Below are 22,647 nucleotides of genomic sequence, written 5' to 3' on the forward strand. Positions count from 1 at the left end.
CACAAAAGACTCTTCATCCACAGAGAAGTTTTCTACATGTTACAATATTTTAACTAGCAGGCCTCATCCTCCTCTCCGCTGTCCCTTGTTTCCCATCAGTAAAACGCAATTTGTCACAACATTAACAAACCAGTGTGACCACAGAAGCCAAATGATCATACCAGTGAGCCTCCAGGTACTCCCAAACAGTGGGCTACCAACATAACTAGATCCATTTTCATGTTCATACATTTGACTGTGCACACTGAACTTCTGCAGGGCAGAAGTCTGACAGACTGGTGGCTTAACACCACAGTGAAAACCAAAAACATTCATTTACTTCTCTTCTGTAGTCAATACTTTCTGGATCCACAATCCAATTAACAAAAGTTTGAGAATTTATTCATGGAAGTACATATGCTCACAGCCTAAGCAAACTCCAGCCTTGAGTTCAACAGCATGTCGTCTAAAACAAGCAGGGAAAAAACCAGCTAAGGAAAAACGATGATGCAAGTTAGATTTTTTTTAAAGAAGTAATTTTGAAACTAAACTTCTTTCTTCTGGAAAATCATTCTCCAAGAAACTCCAGTACCCAAGACTGGAGAAAATTCAGCAGCTGGAAGGTCTACAGATGGGTGTAAAGGCCAAGCAGCATCAATGGCTCAAAGGTGCAACACTTGTGCTTCTCAGACAAGAGTGATACACAGCGATCAGCAGCTGTCTTGGGACACTGAAAAAGTCTACTGCTCCCCATACCCCCACCAGAGGTTAGAACAGACAGTAAAGAACAACTGAAGATCATTTCCAAGCAGACCGTTCCAAATTTAACTCCTGCCAAAAACACTGGTGGGTCCAACCCTACATATGCTTTTCACCCCATGTGAAGGATAGGAATTTGCCTTAAAACAATATATAAAAGGGCCACAGAATGTAAAGCGAACACTGGAATCTGCTTCAGTGACTGCATTAAGCAATAAAATGAAAACAGTTACTTACAGGAGCTGTGGGGACCCAGAGGCACGTTACAGCAATTGACCAACAGCTCTGTTCTGCAGCTGAAGATACTAAAGATTACAAAACACAGGAGAAAAACAAAAACTAAACCCTGAAAGGAGAGCAGTTCAGAGAGAGCTCCATCAGCCAAGAGCACAGAAACAGGATGAAAAGTACCTTCTTCTGAGTAAGAGCAAAGCTGGATAATTTCCCCACCACCTATCCACGTGTCCCACCCCGTGTCTCACGGTGCGTGCAGTCCCACTCTCGTGCCATAAGGTTTATGTGCCATAAGGTGCCACATCTCTTCTGTGGACTACTACTCTACGCTGTCAGAGTGACATCCATCCTCTTGCCTCTGCTTTCCATGGACATTTAATTATGCAGATCTCGGAAGAAAGGATAAAACACACCGTGAGTTGAGTTCTCACAGTTAAAAACTGTTTTCGACTGCAGTCTCCAAGGTAAAAGATTTTAGGGAGAGAAGGAGCGTAACGCATAATCAGAGGGCTCATCACAAAGGTGGAACAAAGCTCCCATTTATTTTCCAATACTTAAAAGGAAGGGAAACAAATCATACCCAAGAATTAAAATAAAAAAATTCTCTAACTATTCCTCTGTAATCAGACTAAAGTCTTACCTTCTATACTGTTTTGCTACACAATTTAATAAGTAACAATAGTTTAATGATAATAATTACATGATTAATTAGCACAATTACCTTTGAATCATCCTTCTTTTGATGGTAAATGCAGAGAATTTCCTCCTCTGTGCACAACATGAGATGGCAAGAACCAGTAGCATACAAGGATGATGTGAACATGAATTCTGCGTTCAGGGGTTTCGGTAGGTTTTTTGTTTGGTTGGTTGGTTTTTTTAGTAGAGGACAAGTTGGGCATATTGTACAAGTTTAGTTACTTCCCAGTGTTCAGATTAATACTGGTAGAGTTTACAGGACAGGCAACATATTAGAAAGACTTTAAAAAAAATTCTTAATAGGTGACGCTTCAGTTTTACTAACTGTCATCTGCAAGCAGGATTCCTTTAAAGCAGCACAAAGTGTATCTGCAATATTGTAAGTACTATTTACTAATAATGCCCAGGCAACTTCAGAAGACCAAGATGCCTTTTGAAAAACATGTATGTCCAGCTATTTTATACATACCAACCTCTTAGCCATAAGGAACTCCTACCTTTCAAGTACACCTTTTGTTAAGAAAACCATATTTATGCCAGAGTTAGAGACAAATAATAATACATCAGTACACTAGTGCATTGCTTAGATAATTAGAAAGCTATTATCCATCTTCATAACCCAAAATGAAAAATACACAAGCCTTTGTTGCAACCTGTATATATATATATATCTCTGTATGTCTTGTACATCCAGGCAAAAATAAAACTACTGTTAAATGGGAGCACTTGACCAAAGTAACCTTAAAGCTACACCCTTTCAAGGCTGTTTTAGCCCCCTGTGGATGTACTCAGGAAAAAAAGACAGACCTACTACAGCCCTATGGTCACGGTTTATTGATGCAATCCCGCTTTAAGCATTTAACCCAAGGTGCCTGCACAATCGAGGCAGCATCCTCCTCCGAGCAGTGCTGAGCCCAGCTGTCAGCTACTGCTGTGAACCTCCTTCTGCGGCAGCCTGCTACTCTCCGTGAGATGGAAGGACCTTTGAATAAGTGCAGGAAACTGCCCTCTTCATTTAAATTGCTCAAATGAAGATAAAGTAGCCAGAGCCTTTCCACCTTTAGCAAATTCATTTGATCTCTTTCAAAAGTCCCTGAGCACGTAAGTCTTTAGCTTTATTAATGGACTGAGCAATGCTTGTTCTGTACCGAAGGGCAGCATTTCCAGCAGACACAACAGCACAGCCCTTAAGTAACTGCTCTTCTTTTCAAATGGAGGGATCACTACAGAACACAATTTGATTGAAAACACATTTAATTCTCAGCAATTCAGAGCAAGCTAAAAACTGGCAGTGCAATGATTACGTTGGCACTGGTATTGGCTGTTACATATCCAGTAATAGATGAAGTAGGTCTTGACCATGGGCTACATTTCACTTTTCTAAAAAGGTACTTTCTATAATGCTCGAAGGACCTTATTTCTCCAGTGTCATCACCTACTCATAAGCAAAAGTAGTGTCATTTTTCAGGACAGATGCACTTTTCCTACTTTTTCCACATAATTTAAGACATGTGTGCTGTAATGACAGATTAAATAAGTGTATATTGAATCTGGATGTGAGAGTTAAGTTTCTGTAGGAAAAGTCTTTGGTTCTCAGTTAAGGCAGAACTCTAGAGTATTATACACACCACCTTCTCATCCCTTCTCCAGCCTGAAAGGAAAATAATACTAGCTTCAAATTTGACTGGTAATGAGTGAGAAGGCATCAGTCAAAAAGACATTTTTATTTCAGCCATCTGAAAACAAAAGCCAAGATGTCCTGTGGTTTTTTAGTGCAGGTACAACTATTTTGTTTAGGTGGAGGGACTTCTGAAAGCATTGAGAGGAAAAAAAACCACCCATCCCAAAACCCCCAATAGCTGGCTATAGCAATTAGAAGAATTCACAAAAATGTCTGGATGCAAGTACATTCCAGATTCACCCAGCTCACTGTACTAATTACTCTGCTCTGATGAGCAAACCATGCCCATGAACTGCTGCTTTGGCAGCTCTGATCAAGGGCACCTCAAACCCCGAATGCAGCAAAACTGGGGCTGCATTTTGGACTCCATCACGGCAGCAATCAAATTGTAAACGTGAAAGAAACCCATTTAGATCCCCCAGCAAATAGAATAAACAAATACAGAAGGTTTCCTTGCTCAGCCAGACCCCAGGCAGTGATTTCTTCCAACGGCAGTTTCTTCCCTGCTTACTTTTTAAGCTGTAGCTTTGGTTCATAAAACTATGGCCAGGGTTCAGGACCCTCCCTATTACAGCAATATTTAGGCACTACTAGCAACAGAGACTATTCAAAATAATAATCAGAAAGGCAGTAAAAAACAAGAGACTTCTCTGCTGTGGGAAGAGTAACCTTTGCTGGGGTATGTCCAAGACTAATACCAACTACTTGGAGACAGTTGGAAAAATCAAGTCGGAAGAATAACCCTCTTTGCATGCTCTCTTCATACTAAACCGGCAAGTTTGATCTCCAGTATTCCGAACCAACCCCTATTTTTGTGACAGGCCTGTCATTTCAGACTGGTCAGGGTTGGAAGGGACCTCTGGAGATCATCCAGTCCAATCCCCTGCTCAAGCAGGGTCACCTAGGGCAGGTTGCACAGTCTCATCCAGGTGGGTTTTGGATGTCTCCAGAGAAGGAGACCCCACAGCCTCCCTGGGCAGCCTGTTCCTGTGCTCTGTCACCCTCAAGGTAAAGAAGTTCTTCCTCATACTCAGAAGGAACTTCTTGTGTTTCAGTTTGTGCCCGTTGCCCCTGGTCCTGTCACTGGGCACCACTGAACAGAGCCTGGCCCTGTCCTCTTGACACTTGCCCTGAAGATATTTGTAGCCCTTGGTAAGATCCCCTCTCAGCCTGCTCTTCTCCAGGCTACACAGGCCCAGCTCTCCCAGCCTTTCCCCACAAGGGAGATGCTCCAGTCCCCTGATCATCTTTGCAGTCCTACGCAGCCCCTTTCCCACCAAAGCACAGCATTTGCCTGTTGGCTATCATGGAAGAGCTTGTGTCTTCCAGTTTGTCTTCCTAAACCTGCAACAGCAGGAGCTGATCCAAACTGTCCCCAGCGCTCAATCCAAATTGCTACTCCAAGAAAGCTACTGAAAAATGTATGTTCAGCAATCATACTGCTTGGAAAAGTATGGAACATACCTAGGAACATTTACACGCTGGCAATAAAGTGCCCAGTACTTAGTTAATCAGCCTCAACTGTGTTTCCACTGAAAGAGCAGGCTGTAATATTAGTCACAGAGGAAAGGCAGTGGGGGAAAGCTACATAATCCAACTTTTTTTTGACCTGTGTAAAAGCTAAAGATGAACATGAGAAAAACACACCAGAAAATGTTCACATCTGAGTCAGCGTTCACCCCGGTCCCGGCAGCTGGAAAGAGCTCGTTCATAGGGGCTCATTATTTAGCTTCAAAATTGTCTTTTAACACATAATAATCTGCACCAAAAGATCTGGTTTGGAAAAATACTTGTTTTGTGAGGAAAAGGGTTCCTTATTTAACGTTCAACATATACAAGTGAAAGTTGGAAAGTTTCAAAAAAAGAAAAATGGTGCAGATATCTAAATCTGAATTGCATGGCAAGAGTTCCTTCAGCTGGAAAAAATCCTCATATTAATTTATAATAATGAAATGAGACATGTGAAAGAAGGAAGGGTGACTGCACTGAGCAGCTAAAGTGCGCTTTATCAATGGAAGATGAATTCAGCTTGGAAATTTGGCAGGCAGAGCAATCAGATAGCGACAGCATACTTGAGTAGGCAAACCTGGAAAGACTTTTAAGACAAGATTAGATCAGTTGGTAGAATTTCTAAGACAGAATATTCTGTTTGACACAGCATTGAACTAGGAAATACAGAAACCTTTGCTGGAACAGCCATCTTGGACTTTGCACAACCTTATTTTAAGCTGAACTGTCACTACCTAATAGTTGTTTTTGTTTGTTTTGGTTTTTTTTACAGGCTTGATTATCAGATAGCAGTGCTCTCAGCACCTCCCTGGACGTAGCCTGCCAAGAGATATTAACAAAGCAGGACACCGGCAGGAACCGAAACACTTCCTCCCCCACCCCCAAGTATCTATAATATTTTCCCCACTAATGTGGAGCTCAATGCAAATTATTAACTTTTTGTAATAAGTTCCCACCGCAGTAAGATAAAATGCTAATATCACTTCTTCCATAGTCCTGTGGCATACCATTTTCCCTGAATATAATCATAAGAACATAATCGCAGTAAAAAAATTGCACTTGCACTCCTAAGATAAAGCACTTGCATTTTTGGCATGGATAAAGCCTGAAAAAAAGTGAATACCGTAGTGAAGAGTTATATGGAATGCAAAAGAAATATTGGTTTATTTTCCAGTGCCGTATATTTTGAGGAAGCAGTGGTGAGCACAGCTTTAAATATGTTTACTGATAAATTCTCGAGAAAAAGTTGCTCCCTGGGAACTGATCACGACTGATCGTGTCCTGGGACAGATGAAGGCTGGCAATGGGGACTGTTAAAGAGCCCCACCACTCTGCATGTGTAATCACCACTCCCAGGTGAAGCAGTCAGCTAGACCCCATCAATGGGATGGGTGCAAACGGGGTGTTTCATTCGGGGTTCACCAGCTAACGCACCCCCACATTTCTACTCCTACTTGGTTTGGGAAGCAGCTTCCACATAACTGACCTGTGCCAAAAACACTTCAGAGATCTCCACTGGCAGCACAAGTGACACCTGCTATGTTAAAGATAAACAAGTGAACCCAAATTTCTCCTTTTTCAAATTGCGTCAATGTGTTTTCCCCACTGCTGGGCACAAACTCTTCAAAAACCAGTGGAGTATTTCACCTTTCAAGCTGCCTAAAAAGCTAAAGTGGTCATTTAATCACAAGCCATGACTTCTCCTCCTCCCCAACTTAAACCTAATTACTAGAAGAATAGTATTTAGGAGACTTAGGTGCACAACAGACCAGTCACTCTGCTAGAAAGGGCATGAGACTTCCCAGGGAGACAAAGCACACCCAAGTCTTGACATTCACCTTGACTAACACCTTCCTGGACTTCGGTGGGTAAAGGATGATGAAGCCAATCAAAGCAGAAGTGAGATGTAACTTACAAAACATGGGTACCTTGGAGCATTATTAATTACTGCTAAATAGGCAAAATAAAAACTCAGCAGCAAGATGGTAGGATTAGGAGTCAAGAATTCCCTTCTGGTCAAGCTCACTTGACCAAAAAAGACGGGTAAGGACAGTTCAGAAAACGCACAAGTTGCTTCCACCTAACCTGTAAGGGCCAGTTATCAGACAGTAAACTCTTTGCAGCCAATATTGTTCCTTCGGTTCAATTTATTCAATATTCATGAGCTAGCCCAACCGAGACCCAGACTACGACTTGTACTCAGGACTGGCACGATTCCAGCTTAAGTACGTCTCCCCTGAAGAAACATGATTTTAAGAAGAGACCAGCAGGACAGAATCTGTGAGAGATACACAACGCCACAAAACATTGGACTTCAACATTAAAAAGCATATTTTGCTAGTATTTCTTTCCATAAGAAACAAAAGGAAGAAAAGGTTTTGGAAACTGGCAGCTGGACGCAGCATTATTTACATCATTTCTTCAAGGCAGTGATGGCCCAGGCAGCTCTATCACAGTTGAGAAGAACCTGGTATGTTTTCTAACAGTTCATGCCATTTACAAGGGCAGGGGGGGAATAACACCCCAAATACAGTTAAACTGTTTGCAGAGGTTTGAAGGAAAAGAGTTTTTCTGTACAATGGATTATCTTTTTCCTCACTTTGTTAGAAAGCACACTGGTTTAGAAAGTCTCTATCATGAGCCAGAGTTCAGGAACAAGATTATTTACACCTAAAGGACTCTCAGTCTGGTATTGCCTTGCAATACCAAACCACAATATCCATGCTTGCTTGTTCTGACAATGCTGCTGTTCCTTTTTTCTCCCAGAGGAGAGACTAAAATCATGTATTCCCTCTTGTTCCATTCTGAAGGAGTTTCAGTTAAAGCCAAAACCCGAGCCTGTAGTATTTTCGGAGCTATTTTTGTGCTGTAATACCAGTGCAGCAGCTGGAGTGTCCTGGATACATACAATGAATGCGCTTGTTTCAGTTGCGTTAAGGCAGCAATGGGACACTGCATCAAGTAACATCAACGTCAGGCTATGCAATACGTGACTGACTTAAAGCATGTGACTTTAATCAAGCAATGTGATTTCAATACTCATGTGGTTTTCTGTTGCAATTCAAGCTGTTTTGGCACCAGAACTAGTTTTAGATTTGGATAAAGATACAACGGAGATCTACAGATGCGAAAAAAACCCAACACACAAATGAGTGAGAGAACTTATCTCAAATGAGCATTTAAACCTGTCTTAGCATAATATCCAATATTGATAAGCACTTTTCAGAACATATTTTTGTTCGATAACTGCTTGTATTTATAGCAACCCCTGTTCTTTTAATGTACTTCTGTAGACACACAGCAAAAAAAAAAAAATTACAGAAAAATCAGTCTGTTATGTATTTTACTGAGCCAAGTCATCAACATGCAACTCACAAGCGAGTTCCAACTCCTTAGAAATACAGTTTAAATAGATATTTGACAGCTTTCCCCTTCTTCACCCCTCAAAGTGCTAACCCTCAGTTGGGACCTGTGATTTACCACCCGTTCAGCAGGTTTGCTCATTACATGCACTGGATGTACACAACGCACAGGCAAAGGAAAAGATTTGCTCGTCCTCAGCAAGCAGAGCATTCGCATCATGTCCTAAACAGGCAACCAGACCAAATCCAGGAACAGCGAAGGATGCTGCTACTTAGAGGTGTGAAGGACTGGAGTGCTAAGCTTCATCTGAACGTATGTTTAACTACTGCTGCCACCAAATATAGCCTCCGTGTGAATACATTCAGCAAGAGTTAGTGAAATTGTTAGTCCAACCTTCAGATAACATTTATGGCTTCCAAACTATTTAACACGTATTCTACACTTTGCTTCCCATTAACACTTCCAAATTGCTTATACCCATGTCTTCTCACCCTTGCTTCAGTCCACGTGTCAACAAGCTTGGAGCGCCGAGAGCCTGCAATTAGTTGAAATAGGACTCGTACCTATAACAAAAAGGTATCTAAAACATGCTTCCATGTTCAGACACACTGAGCGTCCCTTCTCCGCTTCCAGCATGACCCTGCAGGTCCTTCTTGTCCCCTATGAAGGAGGCATGCAATGCAATGATATCTGCAAGAGAGGTTCAGAAGTTTCTGACAGGTAAGAGCCCAACTGAAAGCTAAGCATCCTGCATTAAAGACATTATTTTAAGGTACATAGCTTTTACTTGCAGCAGGGATAAAGCAAATGCATCTGAAAACATTCTGAAGGCATTAAAAAGTCCAGCATATATGACAGAGGCAACGTTTTGCTATACCACTGCCAAGAAATACCCTGTGAAGTACATATGAAACACATGAATTAGCAATTTTTACTTACATCATTTACCTTTTCACCAGCCAGCCATTATCCTGTGATTGCTGATGCTCTACAGCAGGCTCAGGCACTCAAGCAGCAGTGTGCTGCCAAAAAAAAACTGGCAGGAGAAAATGGCATTCACCAGCTGCAGGTACTATCCACTATTTCGTAGGTACTCTTTTACAAAAATACTGTATTTACCTATACAGACAAGGAATCACAGGAGATGATAGTTCTGTGGCAGAAAAATAAAGCAACAAAGCAAATGCCATGAAAGAGCCTGAATCCAGAGTGCCCTTGATCACAGTGTGAGAGCAGAAATTGAGCTCCAGGACTGAGTTTTAAAAATACCAAAGGTAACAAGTTTGCAACCCCAAACTACCCTACTCTGCTCCTGATGCCAGCTCAGGCTCCGAGAGTGTTCTCAAAGAGCACACATCTCTACTGGGAAAAGCTGAAAAATGCCTTCCTACATAATACATTGTATGAACAAAGAGAATTATTTATAGTTGCTACATTTATTATAAATTATTATAAACTGTGAGTTGTTATGAACTATTAAACGTTTATAATTTCATTTTATGGAAAATATTTTATTTATGCAAGTGTCAGTAACGGTAGATTGAATCTATATACATGTTACAGGGGTAAACTTTCCCTATTAAACATGGGTAAAGATAACATGCAATCTACAGCACTGTATGATACATTTTCACATTTTAACCTCATCTTTTCACCCTGGGCAGCACCTGTTCTTGCTAAAAACCATTGAAGCACTCCTTACTACCATTTGTGAAGTGCCTTTTCTTTCATGTTTGAGAACATGGGAAAACCACATGACAGATCACGCAGAAACTCCCCAACTCCCCTCCCTTCTACCTAATCTTCAGCACAAGGATGTCTTTTTATATATATATAAATTTTATACATATATAAAAATCCTTCAGCACATCTGAGTTTCTACAGAAGTGAAGAACCATTTCTCCAGAACTGTGCCCATCTCCTCCCACAAATGGCTTTCAAGCAGTGCTTTGAATTTTTTTCCTTTTAAATCGTTCGTGGAGGGGGGGCGGGGGGAGATGGGAAGAGAGAAGGACATTGAGAAAAGGATGAAGGGAAGAGGTGTTTAAGTGTTCTAATACAGAAGCACAGCAGCAAGGATCCCCATCCCCACCAGTATTTCTACTTTATGAAGTACAATTTTCAAATGCTTTACATTAGGCCCTAATAGGTCAACCGAATGTAGAATAGCCTCTGCGAACGGAGAGCGTGTATTCATTGCTTGTGCACTTATTACCTGAAGAACCTGCAATGCCCCTGCACCTCCCTCAGTAAGGTGAAGTCTCAGGATGACAGGCTACTTACGTCATTTTAAATGTTTAAGGTAGCCTAAGAAACACTAGCCCCACTCAGCATTTAAGGCATAGTTTTTAAATTTATTACAAAGGTGGGGCACAGAGCAAAACCCCTTTTATGCAGTTTGCACTGCCCCATCTTTTGTCCATCTCTCATATGCACAAAACTAATCCAAACGTGCCAGGAAAGAAAGCTACTACCTGGCTGATAGCTGTGAGATCGGCCTAGGGTCAGCAGAAGGCAGCAAATGCAAAATTCAGGTTCCAGCTGAACCTTAAACAAACCACATTAGACATCCCGCATTTTTACTGCGCACTGGTCAAGAGTGTAAAATCTCGAGTTACATATTACGCTACAGCATCCATCGGCTGTACAAGCAGTGCAATGAGCGCTCACACTGCTTTGGGATGCAGCACGCTTCTGGTAGTCAGTATGAAGTGCTGAATTACATTCTGCAATTTTCACACCAGAAACACAATCACTACATCAGGGAAAAGCTTCCCCACCCCCCCTTTAAAGAAACTAAACAAAACACACACAACCCAAAACCTGCACTACTTTTGCTTCCAAAATGTTTCTCTTTCTTCAAGTCTTAGATGTGAGCCAGACAACACACAGGCAGCAAATTAAGCTGTAACTGAAAACCTCAGAGTGCAAGTGAAGTGTTTCAGTCAACAGCCAGAAACCAGGTTACTGACTTCGGGTTTGTTTGGTTTTGGGTTTTTTTCTTCCTTGTATTCCACCTGCTTCACAGAACAGGCCACTTCATCACCTTTCACTTCTCATTTCAGGTAATTGAGCCTCATCACCCTTGCCATGCTCCCATGCCAAGCGATGCCTGGCCCCAGTCTCCCCCCAGCAGGACCAGCAGCCATGGCACAGGCACTTCCCCAGCGAGTGGATCTGATGTGTCCCATGCTCCTGCGGATTCGCCAGCCCTGCCAAGTCACAATACAAACACAAAGGCTTAGCATCGCTGTGAGCAAACAGAGCCCGTAGGTTCTCAGTAAACAAAGTGAGCAGATGCCTCTGAAAGCCCACCGTACACGTGCAACGCTTGCATCGCCCTGGCATCCACCCAAGGTCAGCACCTTTCCGCATGTTGAAATTCAGCATCCCAAACTGGCAAGACATCCCTGAGGACTACTTCATCCGCCTGCTTACTCTATTTTTACTACAATTATGATGACTACAGCTGTCTAAATGAAGCAGCTTTTAAAACTGGAGTTAGGAAGATTTAGAAAGGCTCAATTTCATAATGTGACCTTTGCAAAAGAAAGAAGAGTCCTGCAAACCTTCCAGCTGGAAGAAAAATAAAACTCATAAACCTCCACAAACTTCACCTAAAGTACCTGTAAATAGGAAAGATGAAGGTGAACCAAATGGCTCCTGCCTTTAAGCTGCCAGTTAAGCACTGTGCACCCAAGAGATGCCACATGCAGGCTTCCCTGCTTCATCCTGGCTGCTGGGCAGCAGAACTCCCCCCCAAAAATATTCTTCCCTTCCTAAGACAGGGATGCCACCAGCTCTGGGAAGGGAAAGCTACAGTTTGCAGGAAACACCCCACGGGAAGGAAAATCAAGCCAGCTCCGTATTTTCTTTCAGAGCAGTATTCGGGAAAGTCATGCTGCATTGCTGTGGACACATTAGGACCTGGCTTCTCTGCAGGAGAGGATGGACATATTGCACCAGCCGTGCTCAAAAAGTCATTTTGAGTCTGGTGAGAAAGAATTGGGAGGATCATAAAGCACCTATTGGCCAGTACAGGATACGTCCCTGTAGTATGCATAAGCAAGTAAAAAAAAAAAATAATTAAGGACCAAGAGGAAAAAACAACCCTGAAGTATTTGAATCAAAGGAATCTGAATTTTAAGGGAGTGAACCAGAGGCAGTAAATTGAAAACAACCGCCTAAAAAAATGTAACTGACTTTTATACAGTGTTTGTCTACAAGACAGGGTAAAAGTGCTTTTTATGTCAAACGCTCTAAGGATCACAGTCCTTTTTTGCTTATAAAACAGCAAAGGAGCAGTTGTATTCCTTTCTCAAACATGGCCATCTGGTCAGAAGTTTTCCACATATTTATTTTCTTTTTTTTTTCCCCTCTTTTTCAGGAGCTGGGTAACCAGACCAGCTGTGGCCAACTTGATCTTTTACATACCTGCAAGACAACTTGCAGGAATCGACAAGACTTAACTGTAAGGCAAATCTTTATTTCTGGCTTCAACTGTATTATAATTTGTGACTCATAAATTATATTCAACATTCACATGAAAAATAACAGCTATCATATTACCTGCTGCATCAAGAGTGGATCACCGTTTTCTAGAGTTTATTCAAACAGGCAACTAATAATATTTTCCATTTATCAAAATTCTCCAAAACACAATGGATGTTCAATTTATTATATTTAATATTCAGCGAAGGAGGATGTTGTTGCTTTCAACACTGAAATCCCAAACAGGGAAATTAAAACAAATCACTTCATCTAGAAACCAAACAAACAATTACATGGAGGAACAACGCCAAAAAGGAAACCGAACAGCTGTGTTCGTCAGCCCTTATTAACAGTAAAAGTAACACCTTATTTCATTTTCTAAGAGTTACTTGTTATCACCTGAAAAACAAAACAAAGTCTATTAGTTTACAAATGAAAAGTGTCATACCATCAAAGTGGTATTCCAGTAGAAAAATACTTGGGACTGAATTATCAGGCATTCTCAGCACAAGATCCACAGATCCTAATAATCTCAAGGAGGCAGTGGGTGCCCAGCCCTCAAGAAACAGTCATTAAAGGCTACTTTTATTACAAAGCCCGGATAAAACCCACACATACTCTTGTGGAAATCATGAGAGATATATAGCAACTTGTCAGAGCCATGCTAAGCTTTTCTTATCATTCAATTTAAAAAAAAAAAACCAAAAGGCACAGTAAGACCTAACAGCTAATTCCAGCTCTGACTTAATACTACCTTTGCAAAAACATATCCAGCACCGTATTTCAGGGTTGCATTACGAAACAGCAGGCATTACCTGAGCTCTAAAGCTACCTCCTTTAGATGGCAACAAAAGAAATACCAGAAAAGTGCTGTGGGCAGGCACGCACCATCACAGCTTGCACCAACAGCTAAAACACACTGCAAAATGCAATCTGGAAGTGGAAGATTCTTTGTATGCTGCAATACAAGGGGTAGGCACCAGATGCTATTAACTGCTCAGTCATGAGATGCTCGTTTAACCCCCCTCCCATGCAAGCCATGCATAGCCCTACTGTATTAGTCCAATTGTGAGCAACAAATCTGACTACTTAATATGCAAATTCCCTTGGTCAGTCTTCCATAGAAGCACCATGAAAGCAGTTATTGTAACTTCAAATTAGACATGTGATATGCAGCACTGCACAGCACTCTAAAGAAAATATTTAAGAAACCGTTGTCCAGTTAGCAAAAGCAGAGATTGAGCACAATATTTGGCTTTCTAGAAGTTAACAAGGCTCTAGCACTGCATCAAATACTGCAGGAGGAATTTATATTTTTAATAGCCTCCTATTCTAGCATGTCAGTCAAATGTGCAGCCCTATTTCCACCTGTCCCTATTATCACTGCTGGGTGATAGGGGCAGCAGTGAAGAAGACAAATTTCAAACAGAATCAGTGTCTTTTATAACAAAGAAGGGCGATAAGAACTCCACCAGGCAGGCGAACATCATGTCAAGGAGAACGCAGCAGCAATCAGACAGCTGCAGCCAAAAGGCTTTATCTGTAATGACTTGTCATGCCCATACTTCTAGACATCGGATTTCCTGCCCTTTCGTTATTTTGTCTTTCGTTATTATTGTTAATAATTGTCTTCACTGAATTTTACCAAATGAGACAAAGTAATAAACAACTTCTAATAGGGTAAAAGTCTGCCAGCAGAAACCGAATGAGTTCACGTTTCTCTTTTTCCTTCCCACTGCTCCCCTCCAAAGAAAGAAAGGAAATTTAAGAGCCCTCCGGAAAGGTCTTGCCTATGGGGATGGCAAGTTGGCAACGCAAGTTCTCCTGTTTTTGCTAAACTGAACATACCTGATAAGCTATTAAACCTTATGTACAGGCACAAAACCAGAGTTTTCCAGCAGTAAAGACCAAACCCAATGCTCTTCTGAACACCCAACTGAAGAAGTCACATAGCCTGTAAGTGGCCAGAGGACAGCTATGTCTCCCCCTGCCTCACCATCCTGTAGAAACCCAGCCACCTTTGACAAGGCACAGCAAGCAGAAACGTGGTGCTCGGCTCCTGAAAGCTTGGGATATTGGATGGGAGACAGCTAAACAAAAGGGGTAAAGGGGTGGGGAACCCCTGTGTCTATAAACCACATAATGATCATCTTTTATTCTTCCTTGTATCTCCCTTCGTAAGTCACCAATAAATCCGTCTCACCGTCCAGAACACCCACCCACCACAATACAGCTCTGCTGGCCTACAACACACCAAGTGTCAAGACAGGAACTTTTTTGTAAATACAACAAGCAGTATTCTATTGAAATAAAAACTTGCTAAAAAGAGCAGTGATAATGAAACAGCTGGTACCAATCTGCAAAGACCGTTTCATTTCCAGCAGGATGGGCAGAGCAGCATCTGCTTAATTCTGGTTAAGGAACAGACTCCTCCTGCTTCAGTCAATGTGAACAGAAACGTGCAATAAGCTGGTACACACTAAGAGAGCTGGTATTTTTTAACTCAGTTTTAACACACAGAGACACACCTGAGTATATGCAACAGCTCTCCAGCTACATGCAAACATCCTGACCTTGAAAAATACTCATAGTAAAGACAAAGGAAGCGCACGTGGTCAGGGCACACTGTCAGCTTTGCTGAGCAGCGGAGAAGTAACGGGAAGTGCCAGTGATTGACAAAAGGACTGAGGAGGATACAGGGATGTGGCAAATCTGCACCTCAGCTCCAGTGATAGAACTGAGCAAGATTCTGCCAGCTCCCCACAGCACCGTAATAGATTGAGACCGGTATGAATTAAGACTTGAGATCCAGCTCCCACTCTTATGCAGCATCAAGCACTGCCATTAGTCTCTAATCAATCTCTTGACCACTGATTCTCCAAGAAACTTTTCTATTCTGGGAAAAAGACAAAGCCTCCCCAAAGCGAGTCCATCGCTGGCAGAGCTCTGGTTAGAACTGTTTCTGTTCCAAAATACCTTCCTGAGATTTATAAATGACCTGGCCCTGCTCACTGACAGCAATCTGACAGCAAATACACCAGACTAGGTCACAGCCCAGGAGCTGCAGCAAATGAGCCTGATATAGCAAACAGGAGTAAGTCACCTTTCTGCACAGGTCTCGTCTCCAAATGATGGCGTTCACTTGTGCCTCAGCTGGTTTGCTTGCCGATGCCTCAAGACATACGCTCCCTCGAGAGAGAAAGTCTGATTTCATACTTGGCATGGGCATGTTTGCAGAATTTGTAAAGCCAAGAATTAGTGCAGGCTGGACTTTGACATCTTGGGAGTCGGATTTACAAAAGATATTCTGAGGTTCTTTCAGCTTAACCTACACCCCCTTTTTTTCTTGTTGAGAGGCAGGAACACATACATAACGTTACAAAACGGGCTACTGCACACTGTAGCTGATTGTTTAAGACAGCCCTGAGAAGCCCATAATTCAACTGAAATTTCATCACTTCTTACTTCAGCAAGACAACCTTAAGGAACATTATCCTTAGAGCATGAATCAACACGAGCCAGCCAGCTGACATGCATTTCGCATCTCTTACATCTTGAAAAACCCAGCTGCTGTTCTAAGGCACCAAGCACAATAGGTTATTTAACCCCAAAGCAGCAGTGTGTCGTCGTGCCACGTAAACACCAAGCAGGAACACGCTCCCAGTAAGGCCATCTGGGACAGCGCTCTGTGGACAACTTGGATGGAAACTGTCCACCCCACGCGCTGCTACAGGGCATGTGATAAGACTGTTTTACAATATCAGCCAAATTCTGATTAATTCTTTTTTCTCCTATCTCATTCATTCGACGTTACAGGGAAGAAAAGAGCGAGGAAATGAAACAGGCTATTTCTGTGACATGATCTCACCTTGTAACACCTAGCTACTGCAGCAGGTCTCAGAACAAATGTGAGTGTAGCTTCTAATGGTATTTTTTTGGTCAAGCCTTTTTGGGTAAGCAATGCTTCCTGCCATTTTTCTCTGACTTCTAGTATGCTCTGGTCCTTTCTGCACTGACACTCTTACATTTTTTACTGGTTCTGCTTAGTACAGATGCGTTTTAGATAAAAAAAAAAAAAGGAGGAAGAAGTGTGTTAACAGAGAAAAGGAGAAGAGTTAGGAAGACTAATAGACAAAGCTACAAAAATCCTTTTAATGACAATGATGTCGTTAAATCCTACACAGTTCTTAGCAGCTGGACTTTCTGGTATTTCTATGAACTACGTATCTGACGTTAATCAGCAGGTGGCTGCTTCAGATATAGTTGTAGAGCACTGCATTTTTTTACAGTATGGAATGACAGCAAGGTCATTGATACAACAGAACACCCATCAGCTGGGGCATCCAAAATACAGACAGACTGATAAATAATATTCCATAGGCACAGGGGAAAACGCAGAGCTGGGTCAGCAATTTTCAACCTGAAATCTGTGGACCCTGCGTGCGTGAGGACTACTTATAAGTCAAGCGTCCCGTTGGTAGGCTGACTTTAAATGATTATAAAGCATATACAGCTCAGCTGGAGAACATCAGGGGCCCACAAACCTGAGAACGTTAAAAAAGCAATCATTCTGACATTTAGGTAGAGAAAAACAGAGGGATTAAAGGCTGCTTATGCCGCAGCAGCACTTCCACATAAGCCACGCCGGCTAAGTAGGTGTGCACTTGCACACGAGCGAGAGAACACGCTGCTCCAACACCTGAAGTCGCTGGAAATGGATTATTTAGCGTGGGTGACTTAGGCTGCCGGAAAGCATCCATCTTTCTTGGAGGGAATAAAAAGGAAAATAAAACCCAAACCCGCAGCGGTGCCAGGCTCTAAGTTGCCTGAAGAATTATTCTCCGCACACCACAAGGAGCTGAGCCCAAGAAAAACAAAGTTGGGGAGCCGCAGGCAGGCCCTCTCCCCAGGCTGCCCTCACTGCACCCGCCGCCTGCCCCCGGGCCGCGCCGGGCCGACCGCGGGGCCCCCGCACACACCGGGGCCGGGGGTTCTGCCCGCGGGGCTGTGCCCACCCGGGCGCCCCGCCGAGCTCCCGCACGGCCCCGCAGCCCCGGGAAAGTTGCGGCCCGAGCGGCCGCACCGGGCCGGGCGCTGGGCGGGGGGAAGCGGGGCGCGGCGCACCGAGCCCGGCGAGGGCAGCGCGGCCCCCCCGTCCCCGCCCGGCGCCGGGCCCGGCCCCGCCGCAGGCCCCGGTCCGCAGCGCCCGCCCCGGGGTCCCCCCGCCGCGCCGGGGGCGGCCGGCCAGCCCGCCCCCCCGCCCCCCCCAGCAGCCCCCGGGCTCAGCGCTCACCTCCGGTGCCGTCCGAGTTCTCGTTGAGGCTGCCCGAGGAGTCGTGGTGGGAGCCCACACACCCGCCCATGGGGCCCGCCCGGCCCGCAGACCCGCCGCCGAGCCGCCCCCCCACCCCCCTCCCCCTGTAGCCGAGCTCCGCCGCCGGCCGGGCAGGCGCGATGGCTCCGGAGCCGCCTCCTCGGTCTGCAACACCGCCCCCGAGGCGCGGCCTCCTCCCGCCGCACGGCTCCGCCTCCGGCCCGCCGGGGACCGCCCCCGGCCCCGGCCCCAGCCCCGGCCCCGGCCCCGGCCCCGGCCCGCACCGGGCGGAGGGGTCCCGCCGCCCTGCCTGGCCCTGCGCCGCGGCGGCTGGCGGGTCGGGCCGGGCCCAGCTGCAGCCCGCCCAGCCCGGGGTCGTCCGCCGGGCGGCGGCGGGGGCAGCAGCCCCGCGGGGCAGGGCGAAGCCCCGGGAGCAGGCGGCGGGCGGCCTTGGGGCGGGGGGCCACGGGGCCGGAGCAGGCGGGGGGCGGTGGGCCGGGCCGGGCGCGCGGGGCCGGCCTTCCCGGCTGCGGGCAGCGCTGCGGTGCGGCCTCCGGGCTCGCCGGGGCAGGGCCCGCCTGGCTGGGCCGGCCGGGCCGTGGTGCCGGGATGGGTTTATTTTCTGTCACGGTGCAGCCGGGGCTGCCCGCGGCCGCCCTGTTGTTCCGCCTACACGTGGAAAGATCGTGCAGGCAGCTCGGGGATAGACCTGCGTCCCGCTGAGCATCCAGCCGGCTCTGCGTTAGCGGGCTGTCCATGGAAAGCGACAGAAAAACTCAGCAAAATCAGCGGTGCTGGGTCAACCGGCACCTGGCTTCAGTCCTCGGGGAAGGAAAGTTTGAGTTGGGTGCTGCATGCCTGGCGGGGTCACCTTGCTGCAGCAGCAATCCCACCCTGGGTGCGAGGAGTTACGGTTTGTCCGCTATCGGATGCTCCGTAGCGCTTTGAAACAGCCAGCAACAAGGCAGGACGCTGAAAAATAGAAGCAGACAGTGCAAAAAATACAGCATGGTAACAGGCTGTGCTCTGGGTTTCCCGCATGCTCTGCTATGCACAGCAGCTTACTGCTCTGATACACAAACCGGCAGAAAACAAAACTCAAGCTGAGCGTATTTTACCTCCTTAAAGATGACATTGCAAATGTATTTTTTAGAATTGAAATAGCACAGTTGTTTGTAGAGCTCATAGTCACCACAGTGAAAGGAACAGATGGACAAATCCGTATTTCTACCATTAATTTTCCTACATAATCTTCATACCGAAAGATCAGCCAGCCTTTGGGAAGGCACTTGTGTCGATAATTATAATCCCAAACGTATGAGATAAGCCAAGTGCCAAATGCCGAGCACTTCATCATCTGAGAACCAAAAGACGTAGAGCTGGTCTGCTTCACGGGTCCGAATAGGAAGGTCAGGACTGGTTAAAAAAACCTAAGGAAAAGATTATCTGAGTCTGAACACATGTACACTAATTACAAGGAAGGCAAAAATTCCTTGTCTGTGCAGGCATTTAAACCAGATAAAGGAAACACACAGAGCTCAGTTGTTCTACTTTTCTTTTCAGGTTGTACCCGAAAGTTTGCCTGAACATACACAGGTATAATCAAAGGTATGTCGGGTATTATTTTTTTTTTTGATTGAATGTAATTTCTTCAAAATTGTAGCAATATGAAAGAAAGTTGAGGATGTTTGCAAATTTTCATGACAGTAGGTGTTGACGTGGGTATATCATCATCAGAATATGAGGATTCTGCAGAGAAAGCATGGATTGTGGTGAAGCACTCGGGATGTGTACTGGGGGGCCTTCTACCTCTGGATATCATCCTTCCCAGTGGGATTCCAAAAATGCCCGTCAGTGAGGCTGAGTGGGCTTAAATGCAACGTGACTCTGTTCCGCAACAGGGCGGCTGCAGGACTCCAGCTAGCTGGCGTGGGAATGTGTGTCCGCACCCAGACAGCAGTCTGCTTGCAGAGCTGTGCAGTAACACATCACCACTCGTTATTCTGCATATTTGCTACTAAACTCTTTCGTCAGATACCTTGTTGTCACGCACGTGCTGTATGTAATATATATATGAGTGTATTTCTGTGTATATGAACACTCAAGATGCGCCAAAGTCAATATTTTACAGCCTGAACCCATGTATCAGGAGGCACTTGCAACACACTAATGAAGTACAGAAGACAAACCATGACTTTTTCTAAATGCATGGTATATTTCAAAGATTATATTCCTCCTGAAAATAAGTTTCGTGAGAGGCAAGACTGAGCTTGACAGTCAGAATTGCTGCACTCTAATTTCGGCTCTGCCCTAGGTTCCCACTGTGGCCTTAGACAAGTCGCACAACCTCAGTTGCTCTATTTCTATCAGTAGATTAATGTTTGTCTACATATCTCTTGGGGGTATGGCTCAGATTAATTAATTCTTACTCTCTGTTTCTTGTTAACTGCCTGCAATGTGTGGGATGTGAAACACTTTGTAGATCAGAAGTGTCATTTCACAAATTAAATAGTGTAATGAATTGACTATTCCACACAGGTATGACTGCCCTGTATGGTTGGAAATGATTCTCTGTGGGTCAGAAACCCTACGGTGTTAACGGCTAAAGGATATTCCTTCGGCACAAGATGCTACTGGACTGCATGTTATACCAGGAGGGCCAGAGCAGTGCGGTTTGTAGCCAAGGAATGCAGCATGCAGAAAAGGCCTAAATTGATCTATGTATGTATTGTCAGGGTTATTTCCTATATATTCCTATATATTAAAATATTTTGTATACTTCACCAGTTTTTCTCTCCAGCTGAGATCTCACTGTTTTCTCGCAGTCAATGGTGGTGGGTTTTGCCATCACATGACGATACAGTATGATAAATCTCTGTTCTCTGATGATTCAGCTTTGCGTGGGAACAAGTATGAGGTGCTAACAAATTGCACCAGTGCTGAAACTTCTGTGTCAGGCATCAACAGTTTGACTTTTACCAGTGCTACCTAGGACTGTAGCATCAAAGTCTTATCACTGTAAGTGAAAGTCTACCCAGGTCTCTTTCATCCTCCTTTGACAGATGGGAAGGGGAGACACAAGAGATGAGGTTATTTGCCGAAGGTCCCACAGGAAGCAGAAGCAGGAAAGAACCGTGGAGTCCAACCATCGTGTGATGCCAAGCCCGTCTTCCTCCTCGGAGAGTCTTAAGAAATATAGCAAGTTGCTATTTTCAGGTTTACTTCCACATGGTTGCTCTTCCTGAAAGCTAATGAGGCTGTAGCCTCAATTTCACAGGCGACATGACAGAGGTTTCCCTGCCCCCATGTGATGCACAGCACTTACATTTAGATGCTTTTTTGAGGAACGCTGGTTCCTACTCCAAAATTCCCACCAGCGACTCTTAGGCTGCTTCCAAGCTAGTACAATCTGTCCCGTAGAAAGCCATACCAAACCGACTGGTGTCAATCTCCACCACCTAGAGACCACAAAGCTGTGTCAAAATGATGTTAAACCGGACAGAGTTTGTTTGCCTGGAATGACCAAGGGAAAGAAAAGTACTGCACGGGTGAGTCCCTGTGCTGAGGAGCCCCATCAGACATCGGGACACCCAGAGCTGGCCGAGGACAAACAGAGTGAATGTCTGCCTAGTCCTGCCTGTGCCTGTGGTAGTGCATGTCCTTCAGCACAGCTCCAGGAGCACAAACACATCACTCCGAATGCCCTGGCACACACCTCTGCTGCAGGAAATCCTGGGATGGGAAGTTTGAGCTTCTGAGGGAACTTCCATAGACTCGAGAGTGTATAGCTGTGGAGAGCAGGTTACCTTTCTCTCCTGACCTCTGCAAAGCCCTACACCTACTCCTGTGGACTGCTTTGGCAGGCTCTTTATATCTTCTGTGTTAATAACAGAAGGAAATTCCCCCAAATACTGCTTGCTGGCAGTTCCACTTTGCAGGAGTCCCAGGTGCCCAGAAAGCAGCAGTGGCACTACCCTCCACCGACAGACAGGCTGTTGAGGAAAGGCTCATTTTTCATTGAACATTTCAGCACTGATGTTATTTTATAGGGACTGTGGAAACATTTTGCTTTTTAGTCTGAAAACCTTGAAAATGGATAAATGAATCAGTCCAGAGTTTAATCAGATTATTTCTCCCTTCATTCACATGTTTAAAACCAGAACTTTGTGAGATTGTGTTTCTCAAAACAATTTGTGCGGAAAAAGAGTTGCTCTAACTTTAGGCTACAGGTGTATGAGCAATTCCACTACAAGTTCCATTTCTTGTTCGCACTGCAAATCAAGGATTTCCAAATTCATTCTTTTAACTGGGTAGAGGGACCATACATCGTAAAGCATTAGCTGTTGGCCAGCAGGTACCCTCCTGACAGGCACACATGAAGGCAGCTGGCAAGTGAGTTGTCCACTTTCATTTTCTGTTCCATGACAGCTTTATTGCTGCTCTTTTTTTTAAACATGCTTCTCGTTTTTAATGAATTCTGAATTCTGCAAGCTGTTCTGAAAGCAGGATTTTTTTAATCCACCATCCCAACCAGCTCCTGTCAACTTGAATTCTCCAAATAAAAGATATTTATTGCTTTGTCACATCAGGAAGATGTTTCTAATGGTCAAAATAGACCTTT

General features: G+C 44.6%; 1 protein-coding gene across 1 annotated transcript in view; it reads right to left on the bottom strand.

The window, feature by feature from the left end:
• The window catches only part of UBTD2 (ubiquitin domain containing 2), a 61,103-nt gene extending 42,964 nt beyond the window's left edge, over window positions 1-18,139 (bottom strand). The window contains exon 1 of the mRNA XM_040604489.1: window positions 18,006-18,139. Within this exon, the coding sequence (XP_040460423.1) occupies window positions 18,006-18,075 (70 nt within the window). The 5' untranslated portion in view covers window positions 18,076-18,139. The remainder of the gene's footprint in view (window positions 1-18,005) is intronic.
• Between the last annotated feature and the right edge of the window lie 4,508 nt (window positions 18,140-22,647).

Source organism: Falco naumanni, chromosome 8 (genome assembly GCF_017639655.2).
Source record: "Falco naumanni isolate bFalNau1 chromosome 8, bFalNau1.pat, whole genome shotgun sequence".
Classification (NCBI taxonomy): domain Eukaryota; kingdom Metazoa; phylum Chordata; class Aves; order Falconiformes; family Falconidae; genus Falco; species Falco naumanni.